The 26536-nt window shown below is 44.6% G+C and overlaps 1 protein-coding gene across 3 annotated transcripts; it reads left to right on the top strand.

Annotated features, from left to right (window-relative positions):
• The first annotated feature begins 12 nt into the window (after positions 1–12).
• On the top strand, positions 13–25416 carry gas2l3 (growth arrest-specific 2 like 3). Of its 3 annotated transcripts, none has more exons than XM_020099785.2 (9): positions 13–148; positions 11895–11947; positions 16739–16925; positions 18165–18283; positions 18894–19035; positions 20451–20514; positions 20598–20739; positions 21793–21897; positions 22809–25416. In XM_020099785.2, exons 2-9 carry the CDS (start codon positions 11924–11926, stop codon positions 24177–24179), a joined length of 2154 nt encoding a protein of 717 aa, XP_019955344.2. In that variant the 5' UTR covers positions 13–148; positions 11895–11923; the 3' UTR covers positions 24180–25416. The 3 variants fall into 3 exon arrangements, with proteins under 3 accessions (XP_019955344.2, XP_019955345.2, XP_069376330.1); XM_020099786.2 differs by lacking the exon at positions 13–148 and adding an exon at positions 9711–9979; XM_069520229.1 differs by lacking the exon at positions 13–148 and adding an exon at positions 10058–10243.
• The last annotated feature ends 1120 nt before the right edge of the window (positions 25417–26536 follow it).

The raw sequence follows: 26536 nt of genomic DNA, 5'->3' as shown, positions 1-26536 counted from the left end.
AGCGCTTCTTCACACACATCGGCGGAGGAGCGCATGAATAAAACTCCTCTCAGTGATCAGGAGGAGCAGCCCAAGTTCTCCTCAAGGAAAAGCGACACAAACTATCATCACTTTCCGCCCGAAGACTCTCACACCTTCGACATTCCCGGTGAGTCAGAAACCGATGGATCTCTGTTTGTGTGTGCTTTTATCTCAGAGGGGGAGAAACGAGGCAAGTTTGTCCGAGAGAGAGCGGATTGATTCTCCACTGAATCCATGAGGGAGCCTCGTGGAAGCTGGAAACATGGTTCCCAGGGAAAACACACAGATTAAAGCTAATGTGTGTTTAGAATAAATGAGAACACTCACAATCAAATAATGAGAAAAGTGAAGAGAAGCTAGCAGAAGTTTGTATAGAGTGCTGTAGTTCAAGTAAGAGGAAGTTAAGAGGGATATTTTTAAGTTTTTCCACTCATCCATCCATCTCACTCCCTGTCTGAAATCTAGCTCCATTCACTGGTGTATGGTTTGATTGTGGTGTTTAATGGTTTCACACCTTCTCACTGGAGCCTCCAACGTGTGTCAGTGGTGCAGCTGCAGTTCAAACCAGTCTACAGTTCTTTAACTGGGCACATCACTGCTGCATGAAGACGTTCATCGACTTTGACAGGTAGTGAGTGTGAAACAGAACAACAGCTCCCAGTCAGGTACCCTTGATCAGCAGGTGAGAGTAAATGGGTAAGAGGATCAGTGGTTTACTGGAGGGGGGGAGAGGGGGGGGGGGGGGGGGGGGGGGGGTTATATGGTGGTAGTAATGTGTGGCTGGAGCAGATGATGACATAAGGTTGAGTGGGTGTTTGTTTATGTCATGGCTTCATTGGGAAGAGCAGAAGAGGTGAGGGTTGTGGGGGTGATTCCCCAACAACACATATTGTGGCAGGACACGCACTGGGGGGGGGGGCACATTCTTATGGAGTCCTCCTGTGCAGGGGGGGACATCCCTGGTTTCCTGTCGGAGGAAGAGAGATGAAGTGAAGGCTCAGCAGGTGCTTCCTGCAGAGAGGGTTTTTCACCAGGGAAGCACTATCCACACTCTGGTGGTGAGGTTGTTATGGTTTTGTTTTTACAATGGCCAGAATTTATCTCTTGACCTTTTGATTCGTGCCTGATAATCAGGAAGGATGCCTATTTCATTTAACGTCATCCATCATATGCAAGATGGTCAACCAGGCTTTATGTAATCAAGTTTATCTATGAAGCACATTTAAACCAGCCATAATTGGCCAGAGTCCTGCACCATAAACAAGAAGTGCAATAATAGATTTAAAAATAAATAAATAAAAGGCTAAATGGACACTTGAGACAACATGTGAGTCCTTTAATTTGTCCATTGATTTCTTAAGCTTTATTGTTTCATGCTACCTTTCCAGTGTGATGTGATTATAACTCATGACTTAAAGGAAAACATGTTGATTATTTGTCTCCCTTCACAGGCTGTTCATAATGAACAATCCTAACATTGTATTGCTTCAATCAACCTCGCATCCAGTAAATTCCAACGTCTCTATTCTGGCCTGAAGGACAATTAGCTCATGGGTGGGCTTTGACCCCTCTGGCTTGACCCCCACCTAGGTCAATAAGAAATTGAGCTGCATCATATTACATCAGAGTAAGAGTCAGTGATCAGGTCAACGCACTTCTGGTATCATGGCAACACATCAAGTCAAGTTGTGTTAGTGGTCGTGATGCTGTGGTGCCACATTACTGACCGGTTCTATTCCCGCAGTTAATTCTCCTACTCGCCCAAATGAAATCCTGTTAGTCTGAACTTTCTCTAATCTCAGAAAGTCACAACAAATCAATGTAACCTGTTTTCTAACCAGCGCTAACTGCACCATGCAAAACCGATTCACCAGTGTTGTATTTTTATCCCTTCTCGTTTTTTTTGGTTTGCTGGTTTTAAGCATCTCCGAATGAACAGATTGGTAAATATGAGATACATCCACAGAGAATGATCAACGTCAGTTCACAAACCACTGGTGATGTCACAGTGGGTTTCCACGTGGATCAAACCGTCTAAACTGTTGCTAATTGCAGCTATCCAGAGCTGCAGTGTTTATTTAAATAACGCTGGTGCACCTCCGATGTTTGGATATTTTTATTGGACCGCATCACAAAAGGTGGACTGCATGTTGTTTTCCAGTTGTGAATAATGGCCTTGGAACAGAAAAGTCTGTTACTGAACCATTGCAGTGGTTCACTGTTCCTGCTTATGAATCCCTGTGACTTTCTGCTGAAAAAGTTTTCCACCGTGCTCCAGACCAACAACAAACTTAAGGTGCCAAGGACACCTCATCACTGACGGTACAGTGCATCAGCGTGTGTCAGGCGAAGCTGCCACGGCCCTTAATGAGAACGTGCTCACATGAGTAGCAACCTCAATTTCAGCTATCTTCATAATCGCCATCTGCTTGATCTTTGGCATCAGGCCTGGCGTTTCGGAGTTGCCAAGGCCCCGAAAGAAGTTGCGACAGACACGCGCTCACACACACACACACACACACACACACACACACACATCCCTGACCCCCCTCTCATTCTGCTTCTGTAAGCTGCACCCTCAATAAATGAGGGCTAATCCAAGATTTCATTATCATCTCCATTGTGTCCCCACACGCAGCATCGCACGCCCATATGTCCCCATGTGCATTTTTAACTCATTAAGTCTTCTTTGTCTTGTGTGTGTGTGGAGTTGTTATTCTTTAGGTGGAAACATGTAAAGCCCGTAAATACTCACAATAGTGCTAATGTCATGCTTTATTCATATATGGTGACATTTGTTGAAAGATATTTGATGTGGACAGTATCAGAAAACAAATCATTATCTGTGTTTAAATATTTATTGTTACTGAAATGTAGAATCTACTGCCAGATTAAATACAGGAGTTACTAATCAGTCCCTTTTTATTTGAGCTATCTGTCATTTAACGAAAGTAGTGTCCTAAATGTAAAAGTGTGAAACTTCTGTGGTTGTCCATTAAACCAGTCCTGGTCATGCTGCTGGACTCGATGACTTGTTGCACTCGCTGAACCAGTTGAACCCAACTTATCTCAGTCATGAGGACTATTTCTGCAGACCAGATCATGCCACACTTTTCTTTCTCTTAGGATTGGGTAGTTTACAGTAACTACAGAGTAGCCACAGGTCTCAGTCTAGGATTTTTTATTTTTTCAAACCACATCTGAAGTATATCATTATTATATTATAGAAAATTGATTGTTAGAGGGCCCAGTCACACATATGTGAATGTGAAGTGAATATCGCAGGTCAAAGGTAGCGGAAAGGAACAACCTTCAGACACTTTACGTGGATCAGTCTGAGCTGAAGCAGGTGCTGTGCTGATGTCCTGCAAGGGATGGGACTGGTCCTATTATCTATTTATCCATTAATGCACAAGTGCAAACATGTGAAAAGGGCTTTATTCATGTAGAAATCAACTCTGTGTGGAGGCTTGTTTATTAAAAGTCTGATTCATAAACCTGATAGCAGGGACAGTAAAGTCACAAGTGGTTCATATTCACTGATATTGTCACATCCTGTGAGCACAGCTTCCGCTCTGGGTTTATTGAACTGTAGTGTGACTTTATCAGTGTAGTGTGTGTAATCACTCTCCGATGGACCAATGAGTTTGTATCTGTAGATAGCCCATGTTTCTCCCACCGCGTCTTAGCACTGCTGAGGCTGATTAAGGTGAAAGGTGCACCACTTTTTAAATCCCACCGCCTGCCCCCTCCCTATCACACACAGACAAACACTAACCTGGGTTATTATGTGACAAAACAACCTGACTAATTAGGTTGAGCTCCATGGCCCCTCGACCTTTCTCATGTCCTTGTCCCCTGAAGAGTGGGGAAGGGGCAAAGTGGCTGTTTGGGACACACAGGCTTATCTGAACTCACCCTGATAAAACCTGATACAGGGCCACGCACATTGTTAAATCTTCATCATTGGCAATACCCTGTTAAACAACGTAAATATTTAATTTGACTGAGTTTATTTTGAACTGACTGACTAAATGTCACATAGCACACATCATCAGTAAAGATAATAGGATTAGATGATAAAGTTTCATGTTGACTGTAAAGAAGAAGCTCAGCTATGCTTCACATACTGTTTGTAGGTTTACAGCAGTAGACGTTATGACACCCTGGATGTTGGGAGTTTTGGCAGCTAGACAGATGGCACCTTGGAAACCAAAAGGTTTCTCTAACCGTCAGTTTCATCCTGTTACGCCCTTTGTCTGTCAACAGTTATCACGTCCCAGTTAATTATTGGAATGAACACATGAAGTGATGCATTGTGGGATGACCATTAGTTGCAAGTGCTTCTAAATTACAGCTTATGTAAGATCAACGGTCAAGTTTGCTTTCTGTGGTCAGGTATTTCAAACGGCCAGTCTGTGTTGCTACTGAAGTAGTGATGTCATTGCAGTGAGTCGTGTGTGTGTCTGTGTGTGAGGTCAGCAGAAACATTGGGCCTCATGCCAGACCTGCTGCCACTTAAGTGATGCTGTGTGTGTGTTGGGCGCCGACTGGATGCTGACATCATGTAGAGTGGGAATTTAAAAAATTGGAAAAACTTTCTTAAAGTGATGATGATCAGGCTTCACAGACGCTGCAGTGCCACAATGGAAAACTAGTAGAGAACTGGTTTGTTGCAGTTCATGTAGTGACGTTCTCAATCAAAGTCAGCTGTCTGAGGAAGATATGTTTCCACATGTAGGTCACTGGGACCCAGTAGACTGAAAACAGCTCATGTGATGAGTCACATGAGTACATTAAACTGTCCATTCATCCACGTTTAAACAGCGGAAGTTGGAAGTGTGGTGAAGAAATGATTGTCATTGAAGGATGGGACGATCAGAGTCATTGTTTGGATATTATTTTAGTAAATTTATATCTTGTATAATTGTATCTGTGCAGGTTCTCAGTCGTTCAGGTCATGGTATGTTCAGGTGCATGTGTATAAAGGCAACTGGACTTATTAACATAGATGGTTTGTCTCAAGCTTTAAAATGATGAATCGCTTTGTCGAGTCAGTGCAGATGCTGCGTTCAGTTAACCTCCTCTAACACTGAGCACTGTGAGAAACCCTGACGTTTTACATCCTATTTGTTTTCACAGCATGGCATCTTCTACTGAGAGACTACCAGCCTGGACTGGCTGTGTTTGCTTTATGAGAATTATCAATAAACGTGTTATCACATACTTTGTGGGACATAGTTTCCCATTCGATCGGCTCTCATCTGACCAGGTTCTCATTTGTCGGACAACCACTGGTGTTACATTCATTAGGAGAAAAGCGTTACATCAATAACCAGGATACCAGGATTAATCCATTCTTATTGGCGATGGGAGGGGCAGACCTGTGAAATGGGGGGTGTTGCCCAAATAAACAGCCTATATTTTGTCAGGCTCTTAAACAGTTGAGATAAAGGTTTTAAGTGCTGTCAGTGTGCCCAACATGTTTTGGGTAAATACATGGCTGATTGTATCTTCTGTTCTTGAGTGGAAGTACGATCTTGTGTGGCATCTGACTTGCATACTGTCCGTAGACACCAATGGTCTCTTCTTACCGACCTGATTCCGAGTCAGCACCGAGGGGCTTTCAAGTCCCAGTGCTGACCTGGTGGCGTGTAGTGAGCTGTGGATTAGCATCAACAAATCAAAATGGGATTGGCAGGTGGCTCCCACCCATTCAAGCCTTTAAGATGGGCTTTACTCGCACCTCTAAGGACAGACCACTCCAACAAGGACGACCGGATGGAGGCCAAGAAATGTTTTAATCCTTTTTAAATGAGAGGTAGTCTTTTTTTTTTACCATGATGAACAAGCTTGTACAGGCCCACAGAGGACTGAACTGCTTTAGAAAGTAAAGTTTTATTATCACGTGGAGCTCACTTCTTCAGCCGCCTATTGAAGTTTATTTACTTTTTTCATTCTCCCACCACTGAATGAATTTCCCTCTCGGCACTGTGCAGCCAGGCCCCATCTGTAACAAAAAGGGGGAGGCCAGGCTCTAAATGAAACGCTCCTCCGACAGGGTAATTAAGACCAGACACAAAGGGCTCAGCAGGAAGGAGTTTAATAGAGGAGGAGTTGGTATTCCCTCGGGAGAGTCCGCGTCCAGCAGAACCGCTTTGGACTGCAGGGAACTGGGAGGGCACAGGAGGTTCAATGGCCCTCTGAGCTGGCCCGCGGCCACTTCACATCACGGGTACCGGGGACACAAACACAAAAGATGTTACTCATCCGTTTCTGCCTGCTCATGTTATCAAATTCAATCACTAAAAATAGAGCCTTGCTCTTTTACACGTCAAAACACACACAGAATTACATTTGGAGACCTTCAGGTGTAAAATATAATGTATAAGAAGCAGTGCATTTGATCGTGGATCAGTTTCAAACATGGGTGGGAAAGCCTGCCATCATAGAGAGGGTGTGAGACCTTTAACGTAAGGTGATAATGGCACACTTCAATAAACCATTCACGGTTTGTGAAAATTAAAAGTGGAGGGAGTAGCTAAGAGTGGAAGACAGAGCCTGAGAACCAAGTTCTTTCTCATCTCCACATCGTCGTCCAAAAAGTGCCGGATTGTTTGTTTCAGAAGGCTTCGCAAATTGTTGGACGCAGTTCTCTCTTGATTATTCAACGAAAGCACTTAGACACCTAAAGGCTCCGTCATGTGCGGTTTGAACCGTGCAGCCAAAGATTTTCCCTTTTAAGTTGTTAGAGTGATAAAATTGGGCCGAAGCAGAGCCCATGTATGAGAACCACTGAAAGACGTGCAGTAGAAACGTTGGTTGCACAAGAGGAGGGAAAGATGTGTGGAACACATGCTGTCTTTATCATGTGCTCCAGTTGCTCTAACCTTCAGGGAAATTAATAATGAAATAAAACAATTCTTCTGGAGATTCCCTCAAATTAAAAATAAATAAATAAAAGAACGATGGAGCTCACAAAAACTTGATGCTGTTTACTCTGTTTCTATTCACTCAACATACACATCCTGGAGATTGTGGTGGAAAATCAAAGCGACATCGACATTAAACCTTCTACTTTTAACTCATTACATAACATGTGCTCGTTTCCTTTTTGCGCTTATGCACGGGTGCTTGCATGCACTGCCGGAGCGCTGCAGGCTGCATGGGTGCACCACGTGCACTGCAGTGTGTTGTGATGACGACTTGTTGTGGAGGTGGATGCACTCTGCTGTCTGGAATAGCCCTGATCCTCTTATATGATTACTGGCTGGGACGAGAGAGAGATGCAGAGAGAAGCGACCTGCATGGGGAACATGCGGACAGATGTCTCCCTCCCACCCTCAACAAAACACACACAGACCGCATCTATGTTTAGTCCCGGCTACAGGGAAGTTCGGAATAGACCCCTTTCCTTTTAATAGAGTCAAAGTCAATTATACTGCTCAAATGTGCCTGGATAAGAAAGTTCCAGTAATTTATTTGACACCTTTACCTGCTTGGAAGTAGATTATTCATTGAGCCCTGTGCAGAGAAGAAAGGGCCCTTCATGAGGAGAGTTAACTTAAATAGCTGTCACAGTTTGTTTATATCTACTAATCCCTATGAATAAGTGAAATGTTCTATTAAAAGATGTGTTTGAAAAATCTATACCTTTGTAGCTGCACAAAGTCGAATCAACAGTCATCACATCATAACATCTCTGCCTGCACGTGCATGAGCGTCCCTACAGGCCAAATAACACGTTTTTTAAATTGTTTTGAGTTTCAGCTGCAACCACAGTCACAGTGTTGCACAATACAAAACACGGGCCCAGTTGAAAACTGCATTTAACACTGCAACGCTTCTTTATATATTACACAGGCCATGCCATCTGATGTTAATAAAGTGAATGAGTCCGCTGAGTCTGGAAATAGCACTTCTCCCGAGGGGTTAAAACCAAAACAAAGCCTTTATTTTACTCACGACAAGAAATACAGGTTAGGTAACGCAAACATGAGCAGGGTCTTTTGTGTGCTGGGTTTCAGTGCCTCGTTAGCTCAGGTTAATCCTTATGGGGCTTTAGAAATATAGGAATGGCACATGTACACCTGAGGGAAAGCTAATGCTTGGGCAATGTTGAGTTCTGGAATTTGTTTGGCATGTTCCAAATACGCACACTGCTCTGGTTGCAGAAATGCCTGAAAATAACATTGTTGTCATCATGAACAAATTGTTCCTCATGAGCCTCGACAATCAAGGATGCAAGATGATCCGCAAAGAGGCTCAGCTGCATATTTGGCCCCTTAGAGCATAATCTCAAGTCATTTGGATGGAAATCTGATTTACTGAGAGAACGGAAGAAAATGCAAGTTACAGGCAAACGACAGAATAGGGCCAGCATTGTCGGACATTTTTCCTCTCGGTGACCCATGGGGAATTTGCGTGGTCGCCGTGTCAAGTCCTGAACTTTCCAGCAAACCACTCCCAAGTTCACAACGACTCTGAAACATGTTTTGTCCTCGCCTCTCTGTTTTTGGCTGCGATTCTCTCGCCCTCCTCCGTGCTTGACATTTGACTGTGTTTGAAAGCCTTCGGTCCCTGTAGGGAGTCTGTTCTGTCCAGGCTCTGCTGGGGCCCCAGATGCACACAACTGGAGTCCAGAGCCAAAGATTTGCCCTTTAGTCCTGTGTTGCTCAGTGTGACCCTTGACGAACGCCTACATGCTGAAAAGAAACGGAGCCATTCTGGATTGTTCCTCTCTTCTAAAACCCTAAATATCCTCATTCTGTCAGTGTTTCTGCTCTTTCAGCTTTTTAACCTTGAGGACTTTTCCCAACGATACTTGAAAAAACTTCAGTCCCCATTGAATTCCTTTCAGGCTTGATCAAGACAGACAATTCCTGAGGTTCTCCATCATCTGTTCTTTACAAATCAAGACTTATTCTCCAGAATTTTAGATCTGATTGATTCTTAAAATTACTGAAATTTCAACATGATGCTTGTTGTGGTTTCATTGGTTTGAGTTTGAATAATTGTCTTCAACCAAACATCGGTCCAGTGAAGATTTTAGTCTAATTTCAGGGTTTCACTCCCTTTTGTGTTTCTCAGTCTTCACTTGACATCATATTTTACATTCTCTAATTCTGGAAGCATCCTGAGGGATACTTGTGTGAATAGTACATCTCAGTCAAACACTAGTGAAGATAACAGACATGCTTGAAACAGCTGTGTGAGCCAACATCTGGGCATGTGGCTCAGTGGTATGACGTCATGTGTTCTGTTGTTTGTTACTTGGACTTTGCTCGCTCAGAGTAATTCCCTTTCTATGTCAGAAACGCACCAAAGTACAAAGCCGTTGGCTTTTGGTTTTCCTGCTTCCTACCCCAATCATTCTGCTGAGTGTTGGTTCAAGGAGTGTTGTGGTGAGCTTGAGAGGGAGGTGGGGGGATAAAAGGGAACTGGAGGTACCCTCAACCCCTCCACCTCATCTCTTCTATCCATCCCATCTCATTCCGTTTCATTGCATCCTGATTGGGGAGTTCCTGGTTTGGTTTCTGGATCGAGGATGAGAAGAAGTGTGTGTGTGTGTGTGTGTGTGTGTGTGTGTGCGTGGTGGGGAGGGTGGCAAGCGAACAAAACAATGGGGGCTTTGTGAGAGGGTACCACTGTGACAGAATTGTTGAGGGGGAAGCAGGAGGGGGGGGCGGCAGAGCTTAGCGAAGCGTAGCCACTTCATTAGTCAGGGCTCTCCTTTTGCACCTCCTCCTGCTCCCTCCCTCCCTGTCATTCTCTCACTGCCTCTCCCTCCCCGCTCACTCGTGGAACCACAGAGGCAGGAGCCGCTCTGGCTGGACAGTGCTGAAGAGTAGCGTAAGTGGGGGTTTTGGCTTACCAGTGGCGAGGATGCGCTCTTGAGGCTGATCCGAGTTGTTTGGCGTCGTCCCCTCGCTGTGCACCATACTGTTTTTGTCCCGAGGTGAGTCGTCTTGTGTTGTCATCCTTCCCCGTCCTGTCCCATCCTTGGCCGCTGACTTGGCATCTTCTCCCATCACAGCTGCAGATCTGGTGTCGGATGACTGGACACACGGCGCTCTCTGGAGCCCCTTTGATGAGCATCTGAGCATCTGAGGATGTGTGGTTCTGTGCATGTTGACATGAGCGGAAACCACCAGAGCTTTTAAACACAGCAGCGTAGAAGTTTCACCGACCCACCGTGGTGGAGGATTGATGTTTATGTGAGGTGTGTCTGAAGGGGATTGGGGGGTTGGGGTCTCCAGCGGCAGACTATTGCCTCAGCTGTGTTGACCAAATTATCAGTGTTATTAGGATCTACTCGCTTGTGATTACTTTCTCCCCCCACCCGCCGCCTCTCTTTGTCAGACGCACACCCTCGGGGGACAGTTGAGCGTCGGGGTAATCCTTCACATCCTGTGTGGGAAAGGGCAGCGAGGAGCACTCTGACTAACCATCACTTCCTCGTGAGAAAGTCTGATTTACTCAAACTCACTTTGTCCAGTAAAAACAAAATCCTCCCTTATTTTTTTTTTTTACCCAGAGGGCTGTTTGATACATCCTGTGTTTGCAGCTTATATCCTGTTTAACAGTCCTTAATGGTCCTTCGTTACATGGTATTCGAAACCCTGCAAAATTTGAATTTCTTCCTTGTAACTTTGATTACTTGCTCATTACACAGTAAATTTAACAATGGAAGTGACTCACAATTGGAAGCTTTTTTTTTGTTGGGAGAATGAGACAGTAATGAAGAAAATGTGGATTTGATTTTGAATAGAAGAGACACATGTTTGAAATTAGTTTAGAGACTGATGGGACTTGATGAGATAATCAGGGTTTGTTCTGAATGAGGCTTAAAAGTCACTTTGTGGAACCTGTTAAGCTCGCAGGTCATTCTTCGGGGCTTTGGCATGACCAGTGTTTGGCTGGATGAGGAACTGATGTGGTTGTATTTTAATCATTGATTATTAATCTATCTATTAATCAGTAATATCAGAACTTGGTCTTGACATTTCAAAATATGTTTTATTTGAGAAATTATAACCAATCCTTTTTGACATTAAAAATACTTTTAAATTGATATTGGGTTTTTATTTTGTTAATCCATTAATAGGATTGTCATTTTGGCTCTAACTAAATTACGTGTTGAATCTGTCAATTTACTCTTATTGCAGTGGAGTTTTCACTGAATTTTATATTCAGTGAAAACTCACTTTTTTTTCTCCATTATCATTTAAGATTGGTCAGAAGATGATTATTACATATTCATCAACCTCAAAAGGGATGCAGACTATTAGGCAGCATTGATTACAGCATAATATACCACAACGGAGAAAGAAAAGAAAATCAGATGTGCTCTATATGTGATATCCCCCGAGTTTGCTATTGTCTTACTCCGTGAACGTTGTGTGTGTCTTTTTGGACAAAAACAGTCTGCTTCTGTCCAGATTCAGAAATCGACCCCCAGCACCTCGAAAGCTTGACAACTAAACTATAGTTGAGTCTTGTTCTGGTTCTAGAATGAGTTTTAAACTGCAACTATTTCCTTTGGAACTACAGTTCATTAGTTGGACATTGCTTCTGTGGAGGTTGTCGTTGGTATCTCCATGGTGATGACAATACCTCGGGTAGTCACCAGTCCCAGGAGGCCTGTAACAACTCTGTTTGCCCACGCTCAGTCATTATGAGATCCTACCAAAAGACTCTGGAATTGATTTTCTCATTAACTCTATCAAATCTAGTTTAACAAAGTGCCCGTGCAGCACTCCGAGACGACTGACTGCACTTCATTCACATTTCTGTAACATGCAGCGTGACAGAAGTCCGAGTGATATTTCGATATAATCACTTTTTCACTCATCTCTCTCGTCTCTCCGCAGGATGAAGAAGTGAATCAGTCATCGCAGTCATGGCTGTCCAGACCGGCATCCAGGTGAGTTCATCACCGTCTACACTGCATGAGGTGCTCTGTGATTGGTCAGAGAGGGAGATGTGATCCATCATGTTGGAGAGCAACATGGCTCAGTGTTTGGTTTGCAGATGTTGTTTTTGATCCGACCAGTTTAATCTTGACATTGTTTGGATTTCATCACCTTTTGCATGCTCTCATCCACGGTTTGGATTTGAGACTTGGTGACAGCTGGATGTCATCACAAAAATGAAACGTCTTCATCCCAGTAGGGCTGATCCTGACTTTGAGTCCTCTTATAGCGCCCTCTTAAGGCCAGTCAGCGCCATTCCTAGCATGCAAGCAATAAATCACCTCAACTGACAAATCGAAGAAAAACTTCCCAGGCATTACAAGAGTTATTCAGACTAAATAAAGAACTGCATCTGTCTCACACTCTACAGCTGTGAGGGGCCCACCTGTGTTACAGCACGCCGCCTTGTTGTTGTTGTGCATGTCTGATGTTCCACTGCCGAGACCCTGAGGAGTTCCTCCTCTCCACATTTTTTTAGGGGGAGAGAGTGGAATGTGCAACACTTTCTTTCCTCCCCGTCCCCTCCCAGCAACGAAGTGTGAGCCATCCCTAAAATCCAAAACAACAAACGTATCGTGTTGCAGATTTGTCACATGGCAGCGCTTCGGTGAGACATGCTTTTCCTCTGTCATCTGGTTTGGATTGATCCTGGTTCTCCCCACCCTTCAGGGAGAGCGTGGATATGCAAAATATGTATCTCAAGGCTTTGCACGTAGCATGTGGCAGGAAACCTGTCAGACTGATGAAGATGAGTCGTCGAGGCTGTGAAGAGACTCCACCAGAGTTGTTTATGGATAATACTTCAATTTAATACATTTTCTAACTAACTTCTCCATAAACACATCAGACACTTATGTCAAAGAAATGTAATTGATGCTTGATAATCATAAACCTTGGATTGTATCAAAGCATTTTCATTTCAGCAAAAATAAATAATGAAAGTCTCATATCAGCTGATTTTTATCAACCTACCAATTAATCAGTCGGACTCTTATGCAGCCGTGATGTTTTGTTAACTTCTATTTATTCAGAGCACAGACAAAATAAGATAAAAATGATAGTTTAGTATTGCGTATTATCGAAAGGCTCCCTGTGAAGATATTGATCCCTATAGATCTGAACTGGAGTGACGCTGCAGCCACTTCTACTGCTCCGCTCAGAGCTTCGCTGCTAATGTAGAGCACAGTCACATCCAATAAACCTGTCACACTCCGAACGCTCTGTTCAGCCATGTTGGAAACGAAGGCCTCATGCCTTCATGTGTGCACTTTTTCTATGTTCACTGGAGAGAACAACTGGATAGGACGGAGCACAACCATGAAAACTTCCAAAGAGACCCACAGGAAGACAATAGCAATCACACACATTGATTTATAAGGTGCAGTGCTCCCACAGTCCATCAGCACATTCTTCATTCATGTCAAGGCGACATAAGAATCACAGAGGAGTTTTTTTTAACGTTTGAATAGAGAGATGTGACCGTGTTAGTTCAGCCTGACCAAAACCAAACAGCCCCCGTGCTCAGTGATGATCCTCAAGGGTCAAAGGTCAAGAGACAGAGCATGGGAAGGTTTTAAAAAAACTGGCTCAAGATATTTGAAAGATGGTGACTTTTTAAAATGTAGTGAAGAAGCGTTTTGGTTGAGCTTGAGATGTTTGACAAAGCTTTTGTGTTTTTTTTCACTTGTCAGGCTTGTTTGCAGGCTTCATATACAAGAAGTGTATAAGTGTACAAGAAGGTGTGGAAAAAGGCTTTGTGGTAATGGGAACAAATAGTACAGTCATGTGGAGAAGCTTATATAATGGGGGGAAATCTTAAAATAGGCACTGGACGTAATTGTTATTGTCAAAGGTGATGAAAATACAAGAAAAGGAAAATATAGATGAAAGTCTGTCTTTGTATTTCAGCTCTGGATTTACATGATTGTTCTTTTTGAATATGTCTGTATCCACGTCTCTCCTCGACCTTCCTGCCATTGACTATTGTTTCATGAGCTTTCGTCTCCCTCGCTATAAGTGGCTCGTGTTAAGAGCATCAGATCCAACTGCTTTAAAAGCCTCTGCTGGATTACCTCTGGACATTCCTGCGTCCAGTGAGGACAGAGGTGCTGCAAGAAAAGGGCGATTAATTGAGAACGCCCCCCTCTACTCGGGTCAACGCAGATTTTCGTTTCCATTATTAGCGTGCTGTATAAAACACTGAACCCCCTCTGTGAACCTGTGTCAGTCAGGTGACACAGTACGAGGTGGGATTACCCCCCCCTCTGCTCCGTCAGTCCGTCTAATCGCAGCGGTGTCTTTTACGTAACTTGTGAACGTTGCACTACGCTGCTTTATTTTCTAATTAAGCGGATGATGAGAAAGGCAACATATGTTGTGGAGCCGCCCAGCACTGCAGGCCGCCGCCCTTCTGAGCCGGGTTATGTAATGTACACTGGTGTGTTGTTGGATCCTCGCTTTTGATGTGAGTTTTTTCAGTTCAGGAGATCAGGTGCTTTTTTTTGTTGTTTTTAACCCAGTCTCACATCTGATGATGAAGTGTGGGACGTGTCAGAGCGATGACGTCTTCTTTGACATCCGCTCCAAGCGTTTGTTTCTTTAATCCTGACACTGACCCTACTTGAGAGCTGCCGGTGTCACCAACAATGAATTTTGTTCAATCACAAAAACAACTCAAAGTTGCTTGAGAGTTGGACGCTAATGGGGCATTCCACAGATTACACACATGAAGTGTAGTTTACTGATCGCGAGGAATTACAACTTTGAATGTCATCTTTTGTGGTTGTGTAGGGAGGTTTCCATAGTGAAGAAAATAAACCTGATGATGTCATCTAACAAAACTTTTCAAGACATCATCAAACCTTTATGTCAGAATTAATTTGATTGGGGTTTGATGTTTTACAGGTTAACCAAAACCTTTATTAGAATTTTCTATAAAAAGAAAACACAAATACAACCAAATATATACAACTTCAATAAAGAAAATAAATGTATATATTTGAAACGTCTTTGTATTGATCATTTTAAACATCTAAAAAGACATATAAATAATAATACTCTGAAGTTTATTATGGACAAACTATGTAATGACACCATTTCCAACAGACACATTTTTTTGTTTTCATATCTGCAAACATAAACACTGATACCAATATGTGTTATCAGCCACACACACACACACGGTGCTGTTTGGTCAGCATCAGTACATCACTGTATAACGGCCCCTTTGTTGACCGCCTCGGAGGTTTCCTGTTGTGCGCAGAACCGACATGATGAATTTCCAGGCCTCTATGAGACTCAGCCTTGTCAAAAGCACAATAACCACAATGCCCCTTTAGCACAGCGGAAGCAGAGTCCTTTTATCTATTGCTCGATGACATGTGACGGACACAAAGATTAAAGCCTGTATCTTAAACAGATGTCAACAAACTGGAACGAGTGGAGGAGGAGGGTCATAAGTGAGTTATGTAATGTCTGGACGAGTCGTCGTGCACATCTGCTGCTGGTTTCTAGAAAAACTCCTCCTGCTGTCTGGGAACAGTTGAAAATAAAACAAAGCCACTTTGTAAATATGACTCATTCTATAAAGACACCAGTTTGGGTCACTTTAAATCCATATTAAAATGCCCCCCAATGCTATTTAGTCCTTCCCCCCCTCAAAGTATATCTAACTTAATGACAATATAATTTATGTACACAGTGGCTGTGAAACCAAAAACACGGAAGCTACACAGGATTATTTTGTCTCTCCTCGAGCTAAAAGACTTGGTGAACTGTGCTAGAGACTGTGCAGAGCTGAAGTATGAGACAGAAGAGACAGGCAGGAAGTGTGTGTGACAGTAGAGATGGATATGATGGGACATTGTTGTCGAGAGCCAGGATCAGCAGCTCGCTCCAGGCGCCGGGCCCCAACTGTGAAGCAGAGCTGGACACGTGAGCAGCCGAGTGCAACGGTGCTGAACTGACTCGGTTTTCATTGGATTTGAAGGGAACGGTGCACATTGGTGACAAAGATGAGGTTAAATGTGTGTGTGGTGTTGAAATGCAGTGAAGTACAGTGGTTACCTGGTAGTGTGTGAGCTCCAGCCGAGAGTAGAGGGGAAATGTGCTACGACAGCAGACCTGATACTTCCTCTGGGCATGGATGGGTCATACAAATGTCCAGCAGTGTGAGGAGGCTGAAGGGGAACTAGAGTATGATAATGCTTGATGTGCTGGCCTATAGAGGGCGGGCTAAAGAAACTGCTAACCTATAATCAGGGTAAGAGTCGATCCATAGTATGAAATCCACTGTATGGGTTTTTCCTCCCCTGTAGACAAACATAATCAAAACCAACTCCTCAGTCAAGTGATCTTTTTCTCAACAAAAATAGGAAATAAGAGAAATGAAGATGTGAAACTTTTGCAATCTGTAGAAAACTAGGGGTCAAGATGATTTCCAGAAATTCAACTACAATGGCACTCTGTAGAACTCAAACCTCCGCCACAGTCTCCTTATCAAACCACATTTAAAGAACCCGACTAATGTCTTTGTCACACTAGTCAAATGTTTCCCCACAAAATTAAAAACACTTATTGTAGGTATTTTAGATCGAGAAGACATTTTGACTCTCTCCGTTAACAGCTATCTGCATATGAACCTAGGTAAATTAAAAAGCTGATGAGTCACTCAATGTTCAGCCTCTTTGCGCTCCACGTAAACTGACCTATCAACATTAAATCCTCCCTTCTCTCTTTTGCAGGTGTGGTTCGGCGAGAAGTTTGACGCCCCCTTGCTAAGCCCCCGGAGCCCTCGCAGCCCGTTGGCGCAGCGGCACGGCCCCGGCCTAGCGGACGTCTTCCAATATGACCAGTGGCTGGCGGTGCGGCACGAGGCCACCCTGGTGCCCATGCAGGAAGATCTGGCCATCTGGCTCACCGGCATGCTGGGTAAGAGCTGCGAACCACCTGAGGTCAATTCGTCTTTGGTCTCTGACAGAGACATGAGTAGATTGGGTAAATAGTCGGTTAAAGACACTTGTGGGTTAATCTTCTGTTATAAGTCATGGGATACATACGAGAGAGTGAATGTGTCCAAACCTATGAATCCACACATCTGCATGCGAACAGTTTCCCCCCCGAGGCGAGGAAAATACCACAGCACAATTGACATTGGTCTCCCATGTAATTGGATTTGGATGCTGCTGTTTCCAGCCGGACGTCAGCGGACCACATAAACAGGAGCAGGAACAAAACCCCTCATTTCATCTGCCTCTGCTATTATACTGCCATCTTTTGTCCCATGTGACACAATGGAGCAGTGAGGAAATCGAAGCTGACTCCATTGTCGACTTGTGGAACTGTTCTTCTAAAAGCTCCACATTTGGTTTTTTCCTCGTGAAGAATGTGGGCAGGTACTGAAACGCTCAACGTGAGTTATTGACCGTGACCGGGACGACCTGCATCCCACGTTCGGAGACGTTTTGAACTGAACTGATTGTCGAACCTCCGGGGTCCCGAGCGCTGCAGAAACAGGTGGCGTGCCGAGGATCGGGTTTCAGGCCTCTGGGCTCGGCCGTTGTTGTGCGGAAAATAAACTTTTGTGGAGCGATCTCAGTCGCTTCGTGTTGTGGCAATGTTGGAATTTGTTCCCAGTGTGAATCAAGTCAGACCCAGTGGCCTTTGTTGAGTTTCCTATGGGCGGTGATTTACAATAAGAGGTCGTGGGAGCGCCATGAGTCCTTGAGGAGTTTGTAACATAGTGGAGTCTTTTACTCCCTCTCGTCCTACAACAAAAGACACTGAAGTATTTTAAAAAACAGATAAAGAGTGAAGAAGACTGTTGTTTACCTCCCCCTAGGAGATTATGTTTTCATTGGCCTTTCTGTCTGTTATTTAGCAGTTTAACACTAAAACTACTCGACAGATTACCACAGAACTTCGTTGAAGCATGTGGTATGGGTCAGGGGAGAGCCAGTTAAAGTTTGTGTCAATCCAGGCCATTTTTTTTTCTTTTTCTTTAACATCTTTTTGACGTTTTCATCAATTTCCCTCATGGATCTAGATGAGAGAAACGGAGATATGTGCTTGTTCATACTGGGGATTCCATTTTGAACACTACATATCTACATTTTTATGAAGTGCATTTGCAGTTGATGTTGTAAAACTTGCTCTCGTCTGATTTTCCAGGGGAGGAGGTGCGAGCAGAGTTTTTCATGGAGGAGCTGAACAACGGCGTGAAGCTGTGCCAGCTGATCGGCGTGCTGCAGACCAAGATCGCCCAGAGCTGCCCCTCGGCGCTCGGCAAGGTGAGTCAGACGGCAGTGACGAGAATAACTTGGACGCTTTGTCCGAAGGGCAGCTTTCATGCTCGCACGTGTAGGAGGGACGTTTGGGGTGAAGGAGAGAGAGAGAGAGAGAGAGAGAGCTGTGCAGGTCAGAGTGTGAACGAATCCTTGCTTGATTCAAATATTAAAGATATTTTCTGTAAAATCATTGGTGTAATTTGTTCTAAGACATGACAGTTCTGCACACATCTGGCTTGACTTCTGTCAGCAAATGTAACGCATGGAAATCCAGAAATGTCAGCTTGAAGCAGTGATAACCTGAAATTAGCACTAAATTAAACTAAATGATAAATCCTCTTATTACACTAAAGACTGTGTCTGAACATTATCACACTATCATTTGTATAGTTTATGTATTTTTTTCAATTTTTATGACATTGTTTTTATGCTCTTCTATTGTTTTATTGTACTTTTATCTGTTTTGTTTCATTCCAATACTTGACATGATCTGTTTTTTCTACGATTTGCTAACTTAAAAATAAAGGCACAAGGAAATAAAGTTTATTTCTCTCACTATTATTATTATTATGACGACAGTACTTGTTCATGATGTGTGTTTTGCCCCTGACAGCTGTTCCCCACGAGGAAGGTGGCATGTAAGCGCGACGCCTCCCCGGGTTCCTTCTTCGCCCGCGACAACACGGCCAACTTCCTGTCCTGGTGTCGACACATCGGTGTGGAAGAGACGTACCTGTTCGAGTCAGAGGGCCTGGGTGAGCACTGCAGCACAAAGATCTAGATTTACATCTTCAAAAATCAAGTCCATCTTCCACCTATGACGTTCAAATCAAACACTTGTGTTCCTGTGTCTTTTTCTCATGTGAAGTCCAGCAGCTTAAAGCAACATTGCAACTATTCCACCTTAAAATAACAGCATCACGATCATTGACTTGTAGGAGAATGGTGCCTCTGTCATTCCCACTTCGTGCCCCAAGCACCTCACTTTCATGAAACTTTGGTGAGTCGTATGATCTCCCTGTAGAAGTGTCCCACTGAGGGAGAGTTTGCTGCTTCGGAATCAAGCAATTTCAGGAGTGATGCTGAGCTGTGACGTAGGAGTCGTTAATAACCAGCATTCAGCTCCAACGCTGTTCCTCCTCAGGAGTTGCATGATGTTGCTTTAAACTCACAAAAAAATGCAGTTTTAAATTTAAAGCTGTGTCTGACTAAATCTGATCTTTGAGTTTTCAGAAACATACCTGCAGTAACTTGTTAAAGCTCCACATCTGGTTAAGATTTAGTGACGGTCTACCTTTTAAATGACCAGATAAACAAAAACTTAAGTTCAATTTACTAGAGTAAATAGAAATCAAACAACCCCACTTTAATCGTCTGGAGAATCTTTTATTCCATGAAATTAAAGTGGGGCCACGTGTCCGAATCTGCATCTTGCACCTGTCATGTCATGCTGTTGAATTCCCTCAAAAAATGGAAATGGAATCATGATGAGTTTTCCAGCACTGGCCTCTGTCACCTCACTGAATTCCTTTTTAAATTTGCACCATTGGAATTTTTTTGCTTTTATTACTTTACCTAGCGTTCAGTCAAGTTTAAAAAAAACAAGTTAAGTAAAATTTCAGTCCTGTGCAGGGTCGAGCTCAAACTGAAGGAATGCTTAACATTTTTACAGGAACGTGTCTGCAGGTCTGTACACAGCACCCACAGCGTATTTATCTGAACTGTAGCTCGGCAGCACGGAGGATGATCAGATAGACGAGACGTCGGCTGTAAGCTGCTAATAACTTAGCAGAGCTGAATCTGTAGATTAAGCCCGACTTGTTAATGGTTTAATAGGATCTGTTGTGGGAGGAATCCCCCCCTGAGTTCTCTGTATGGGGATCACTTCATTACTGCTAATGGCTCTGCAAAAAAAAAAGAGCCTTGGAAAGAAAGCCATACGTCTGTGGATTAGAGATCAGTGCATGTGCATAAACAGAATGTCCTGTTCTTGTATATATTTGTTTAATGTATGTAAGTTTAGGGCTTTTAAAGTTGCCTCCCCAAAACCTCTGTTCCATTCTGCATGAATCATCCAAGCTCTCCTAAGGGAATAATTCATTTATCTTGTTTTTTTAAATTCAACACGTGTTCCACCTCATCTAAAAGCTGAATCTCTTTTCTGCCTCAGTGCTGCACAAGGAGCCGCGGCAGGTTTGTCTCTGTCTGCTGGAGATCGGCCGCACCGTCTCCAAGTAAGTCTAAATGCACGGGAAAACGTCTGAATAATGACGCTGCGGTTTTGGTGTTAACGTTGCATTTAATCCGTGCTCCTCAGGTACGGCGTGGAGCCCCCTGTGCTCGTCAAGCTGGAGAAGGAGATCGAGCTGGAGGAGACGCTGCTGCGGACGGAGGAGCCCCCGCCGGCCGTCAAGACCTTCAGCGTGTGCTGCCAGCACGGCGGCCTCTACCAGCCCGGAGTGAGTTCTCACTGTGGACTTGAACTTGTGAACAGGAAATGAGCTCCAGCAGGTTTTCTTGCTCCCTGCATTTATCTAAAAGAAAACCAATATGAAACCACCTGGAGGCAGGAAGTGAGCGCAAACACTTGTCACTCATTTATGCACTGTCTCAGAGTAGATGATGGTGTTAGACCCCCCCCCCCCCTCGCCATCACCTCATATGCAAAAGCAGCTGATCACGTTAGCGTCACATAGGTGCTGCATGTGTGACCCAGTTGAGGCCGAGCCGAGATGGTGGCAGCAGGCAGCGGTTCCTGCCGCTTCGCTGCTGCCCCAAAGGGTACGTGACACACACCACGGCTCACCACGTGACGTACTGTGACTCGCTGCCGCACGTGATCTCCGGGCCACGGACATGCCGGTCTTCACTCAGCCATAAGCGTGCAGCACGGTGAACTTTGTGCGTGTACATCCGAGTAAAACGGAGCAGCAAACTGATGTTGTTCTGGTTGGGGGGGGGGGCGTTATTCCCTCGTCCAGCTCACTGTGTAAAACGTGGCTCTCGCTCCGTCAGGGTGGGGGGGGTTATTCCCAGAGGAGACAACTGGGTTAAAAATAACTGCACTCACTGAAGCGGAAGGCGGTTTGGGGTGAAAGCAAACTCGTATATTTATTCACAAACGTATTTGCACTTAAACACGTAAGCAGCTTATATAACAAATGAAGTTAATATCAGATATTTTAGTCCCGTGTGACCTCATCACCCTGTCAGTTGCGTTTCGTTTACGAGCGAGAAAACATGTCCGACTGTTTGACTCAGTGGGTGTAATTACATTAAAGCTCACATATACAACAGCAGGCAGCAGCCTTGAGGTCCAGTCATCTGAGGTGACTTATATAAAACGCTGGCGTCTTAATTATGGTCGTGTGCAAAACGGAAACAGCCAGAGGACAGATGTGACGGCGTCAAGAAAATCAGATGTCGTATGTTTACGATCATTATTGCTGCCAGTGAGATGATCAAAGAGCTCTGATGTTGCGGCCTTACGGGTTTCTGTTTGTGCATTGTAGGAGCACGGCATGGACGACCCGCCCTGCAACTGCTCCAACAGGGTTTCTATTGAGTACCTGTCTGAGGGACGCTACAGGCTGGGAGACAAGACCATCTTTATCAGGGTGAGAGCTGCACACACACACACACACACACACACACACACACACACACACACAAACACAGAGAGAGAAGGACAGACAGATATATTTTTATTTTTAGCCTTCTCTTGCTAACTCCTCCAGAATTACCAACCCCAGCTTTAATTACACTAATAATGTAAATGTGCTACATTCCATTCCATCTCTGTCCAAAGTCACTGTCCCCATCCATTTGCAGAAACTTTCCCCTTCATCTGACCTTGAATTTGAATTTCTAATTAATATCTATGTCTAGAATAAGTCTTGAAATTGTGTGGAAAGTGGCAGATTGTTGTGATCGAACAAGCGGACAGATAAAAAAAAAACCTTGAAGCAGAAATCACCAGGGAGTGACCCTGCTGGAGCAAAGTCTGATATCCTGCGGTTGACTCTGACCTTTGACCTCGCTGCTGACAGGAGAAAAAGGATTTCCTTCAGTGAAGAGTCACACATCCAAGAATTTGACAGTTGCGGGACAAACTGTACTGAACCCATATTAAATATAAAATCCACAGGTAATGTTTGAAATACAGAAAGCAGATAACATCAGTATCGTGGTGTCTGTTGGATTTGGCAGCGGTACATGTACTAGTGTTGATGCAGCGTAGTGTGTACGGCTATAAATACTGTTTGTATCCTATTAAAGTGCGTAGTAGGATGCTCACTGACAACACAGGCTCCTGCCAGTGTGTGTGTGTGTGTGTGTGTGTGTGTGTCAGTGACTTTACCCGCAGCTGTGATTGGACACATGTAAGCTTGTTACCCAGTCGTGGCTCATGGCGTTGGACGATTACATCATGATTAGCCGTCCACTGGGCCAGGCCCCAGGAGAGGACCGACACACAAAGATTTTACATCAAAGTTCCCTCATTGGATGATTTGTTCTTCCTCCTCAGATGCTTCATGGTAAACATGTGATGGTGCGTGTCGGCGGCGGCTGGGACACACTGCGTGGCTTCCTGACGAAGTACGACCCTCTGCGAGTGCTGCAGTTCACCACTCTGGAGCAGAAGATCCTGGCTTTTCAGAAGGGTCCCCCCGGACTGGGAGGTCACCACGGCAACGCAGCTCCCCCTCCTCCGCCTCCTGACATGGACCCCCTCGCCGCCGTCAATGACCTCATCTCCTCCTCGTCCTCCTCTTCCTCCTCCGCCTCCTCGTCTTCCTCCCTCTCTGGCTCAGCCTGTAAGCAGACGCCTGTGGGTCAGGTGGGTCGGCTTCACGCCGCCTCTCCGGCCTGCACGCCCACGCTGCCCAGGAAAGGTGCTGTGACGGCAGCCAAGAAGAACCTCCAGATGACGCCTTCCTCCCCGAGGAAGCCCACCCAGCTGCCCCTGCCCATCGCCTCCAAAGGCTCCTCCTCTTTGCCCTCCACGCCTGTGGGGAGCTCCTCCAAACTGTCTCCCACAGCGGGGGGGCAGGGAGCGCAGGTCCACCGCAGAGCTGTGACTCCATCATCAGCTCCGTCCCCTGTCGCCACGGATCCAACTCCCGCCTCCAAACTGAAGCTCAGACCGTCGCCACGCGGTGCTGCCACTCAGCCCAGGAGCCCCGTCTGCCCGGAGCCATCCTCCAAACTCCCCAAACCCTCCAGCCCCTGCACCTCACCCACCGCTACTGTGCCTCGCCCCGTCACTGCACCAGCACGGGCCCCCACCCCTAAAGATGCCCGCCCCCCAACGGGCACCAGCCAGCGCTCTCGCCTTGCACAGCGCCGCCCAGGGTCCCCAGCCTCACGCCTCCGTCTAGAGGCAGCCAGGCGAGTGCGGACAGCCACTAGAGCTGCAGCTGCAACGAGCTCAAGAGCGCCGACGCCGCAGTCCCACACCCCCTCCTCCAGCTCACGCACAGCCTCCCCCGTGCTGCCAAAACCTACCAGCTCCCTGCCAAAGGGCAAAGAGACCAAAGCCAAGGGGGCGGCCCCGACCAAAGCTGCCGCCCCTCCGCGAGGTACAGCTGCTGTCCCTTGGCGGGTCCCAGGGGGCACCACCGGGCCCTCTCCCTCCAGCAAAGCCAATCAGAAAACACCAGCCACGGCTCAGACAGCTGGGCGAAAACAAGCCGCCACCACGACTAACCCCACCCATGCAATGCCAACTCTAAAACCTGAACCTCCTCCAGGACGAGCCGTGGCTCCGCCGAAATCCAGCCCCAACGTGAGAGCCGGCAAGGCAGAGCCCGGCGTCGGCGTGAAGGCTCCACAGTGCAAGGCCAAAAATGAGACCCCTTATTTTGAAATGAATAACAGGAGGCGGCAGAGGACGTAAGATTTCATCCTCGGAAACAAAACCACAAGGCTGGTGACGCGGCTCCTCCTCACAAACCAGCACTTGTTGGAGCTCGGACTCTTCAAACAAACAAATAAATAAATGTTTGTCACTAATTGTCGTTGAAAAGCTCCTCCCCTTTTCCTTTTTTTTTTTTGTCTGCAAATTTATATTTGTTGGTCGATGATTTTTCTGTTATTTAATAGTCTTTTATTTTTCTAATCCAAAAGGGTCAAAGATGTCATGTGTTTGTTTTTGGTGATGAATTAACTTTTCTTATCTGCTTTTTCTTTCCTCTTTTTTTTTTTTTTTTTTTTCTGAGAGCTCGGCTCCATGATCCCGTTACGACAACTTGCACAATGTTTACATTTCCACCTGCGTTCCACGTACAGCCGTTACATTCATTTGTGTGACTTTTTAAAACAGTTTTGTAGAAAAATCATGTTCAAACCTCAACGTTTTTATCCAGCGAGGTCACAGGACGCAGCCATGACGCACTTAGGTGAACTTTTTATTGCCGTGTTTTCTCCATGTTACAAACTTGTTGGTTTTTGTGACACAACTGGAACACAAACTATTGTTTTTCCCTCCCCAGTGAGAACAGGCTTTCCACTGGTGGAAGCTCAGTTCGACTTTTTCTTACTTTGTTTGTTTAAATAATAATATCCGGGTGGTGACGTTTGTTTGATGGCGCCGGGCGACGCGTCATCAGGAAGCGGTCTCTTCCTGTCGTGTGCCTTCATCAGAAACCCCTCTGTCTTGTTTCTGAGCGGCATTAGAATGTATTAGATGATGTTTGACGGGGTGGGGGGGCTTGGTGGTGGGGGGGCCGGGATGTTTAATGGTTGTAAGTGATGAAAATTGCACAGTGTGTACGAGCACTCATGACTACAGTTTCTCAGAAGCTTCAGATGAACTACTGATCAAACGCCTCTTTTCTTTTTTTCTTTTAACCCTCACGCGGTCGCTTAAGAGGCCAAACTCATTTTAAAGCCGAATCTACAGACGTTTTATATGGTTTCTAAATGTGAGTGAGTTAAAAATAAAATCTAGTTTTCTATGTTGTGTGTGTGTGTGTGTGTGTGTGTACAGTACGTTATCAATGAGGCTTTGTTTTTTCTTATTTGGCACTTTACTCTGTGTTTTGTCACATTTTTGAATGTTGATTCTGTCGATTGTGTCTCTTGGTCCTTCCTGTCGTTTTGATTAATAAATGGACAAGTGTTTTAAAAGGAAATCATCTCGGCTCCACATTCTTTCCTTCTTTTGTCCAAATATTTGGGGGGATTTTTCTCCTCTAAAGCCATAAAACCCTCAAAGTGTTCTGGAACTAAAAGCTTGATGCTGAGCAGAAATGCAGAATTATGTCTGCAAGTGAATTTCTTAACTTGACTCTTTCCACAGACCATCAGAGGACTTCACTTGGGGCCATGGTGAACAGGTGATTTTATTTATTTTGGCTGCTGAGACCTCGTGTCAGCACCGTGTCAACACGTGCACACTGACTGGTTTGGGTTGTTTGCACTTTTTGCATCTTACAAATCATTCTGCCATGAAAGAAAAAAAACAAAAGTGGAAATTGAGCTAATGAAACAAAACCAGACAGAATGAATCAGCATTAATATAAGTGTGCATTACATTTATAAAATAGATATAGAGGAGGTCTGTTATAGAATGTAAAGAAATATTGAGACAATATAATTCAGATATAAACATGAACAAAAATGTGTTTTAATGAATTAAAATAAATCTCTTATACTGTGCTGCCCTCTAGTGGTTGGGATTAATCACTGCACTGGTGTGAACGTTTTGGCTGTGCAGGATTCTTAACAAAGAAAATGTTAATATTCGAACTACACCAGTGTCCTTGAGTCAAGAACATTTTGAATGTAATTGATCAATTAATAATCATTTATTGATGAAATAAATTAACTAATACATTTTCAAATAAATTAAATGAAAATACTCCTGTTTGTATTATTTTCAATTAAACCTGATTTGTTGTTATTTCCTTTGATAAGTGATGATGACGTGTCACTGTGTGTTGGACAGGACACTGTGTTATACCTGTCAGTAAACAGAGAACAGTACAATTTGTTTGCGTCTCATGATTAAAGTTGTTTTACAGAAAAAAGCGTAAGTGGAGTTGGAATTTCTCTGCACCCTGGTTCTCCTTTCCTAACTCCTCACGACTTCTCCTTCTCATCTTTCCTTGACCCAGTGAAGTATCAAAGATTTTTATTTTTTCAATTTGTCTATTCCATGTTGTTTTAACTTCAAGTTAATGACTGGCTGTTTTTTCTTGCATGTTTCAGTCTGTGTTGTAGGTTCACTGTGCAAACGTAGACCTACGAGAC

Source organism: Paralichthys olivaceus, chromosome 23 (assembly GCF_024713975.1).
Source record: "Paralichthys olivaceus isolate ysfri-2021 chromosome 23, ASM2471397v2, whole genome shotgun sequence".
Classification (NCBI taxonomy): Eukaryota; Metazoa; Chordata; class Actinopteri; order Pleuronectiformes; family Paralichthyidae; genus Paralichthys; species Paralichthys olivaceus.
Note: the sequence above shows the minus strand (reverse complement) of the source record. Positions and strands in the feature narration are given on the sequence as shown.

What these genes read in the sequence shown, in the direction of transcription:
- gas2l3 (XM_020099785.2), top strand. Translation starts at nt 11,924, where the DNA reads ATGGCTGTCCAGACCGGCATCCAG. An exon ending in GCCCCTCGGCGCTCGGCAAG is followed by an intron (nt 18,284 to 18,893) that starts GTGAGTCAGACG and finishes TGCCCCTGACAG; the next exon opens with CTGTTCCCCACGAGGAAGGT. An exon ending in GCGGCCTCTACCAGCCCGGA is followed by an intron (nt 20,740 to 21,792) that starts GTGAGTTCTCAC and finishes TGTGCATTGTAG; the next exon opens with GAGCACGGCATGGACGACCC.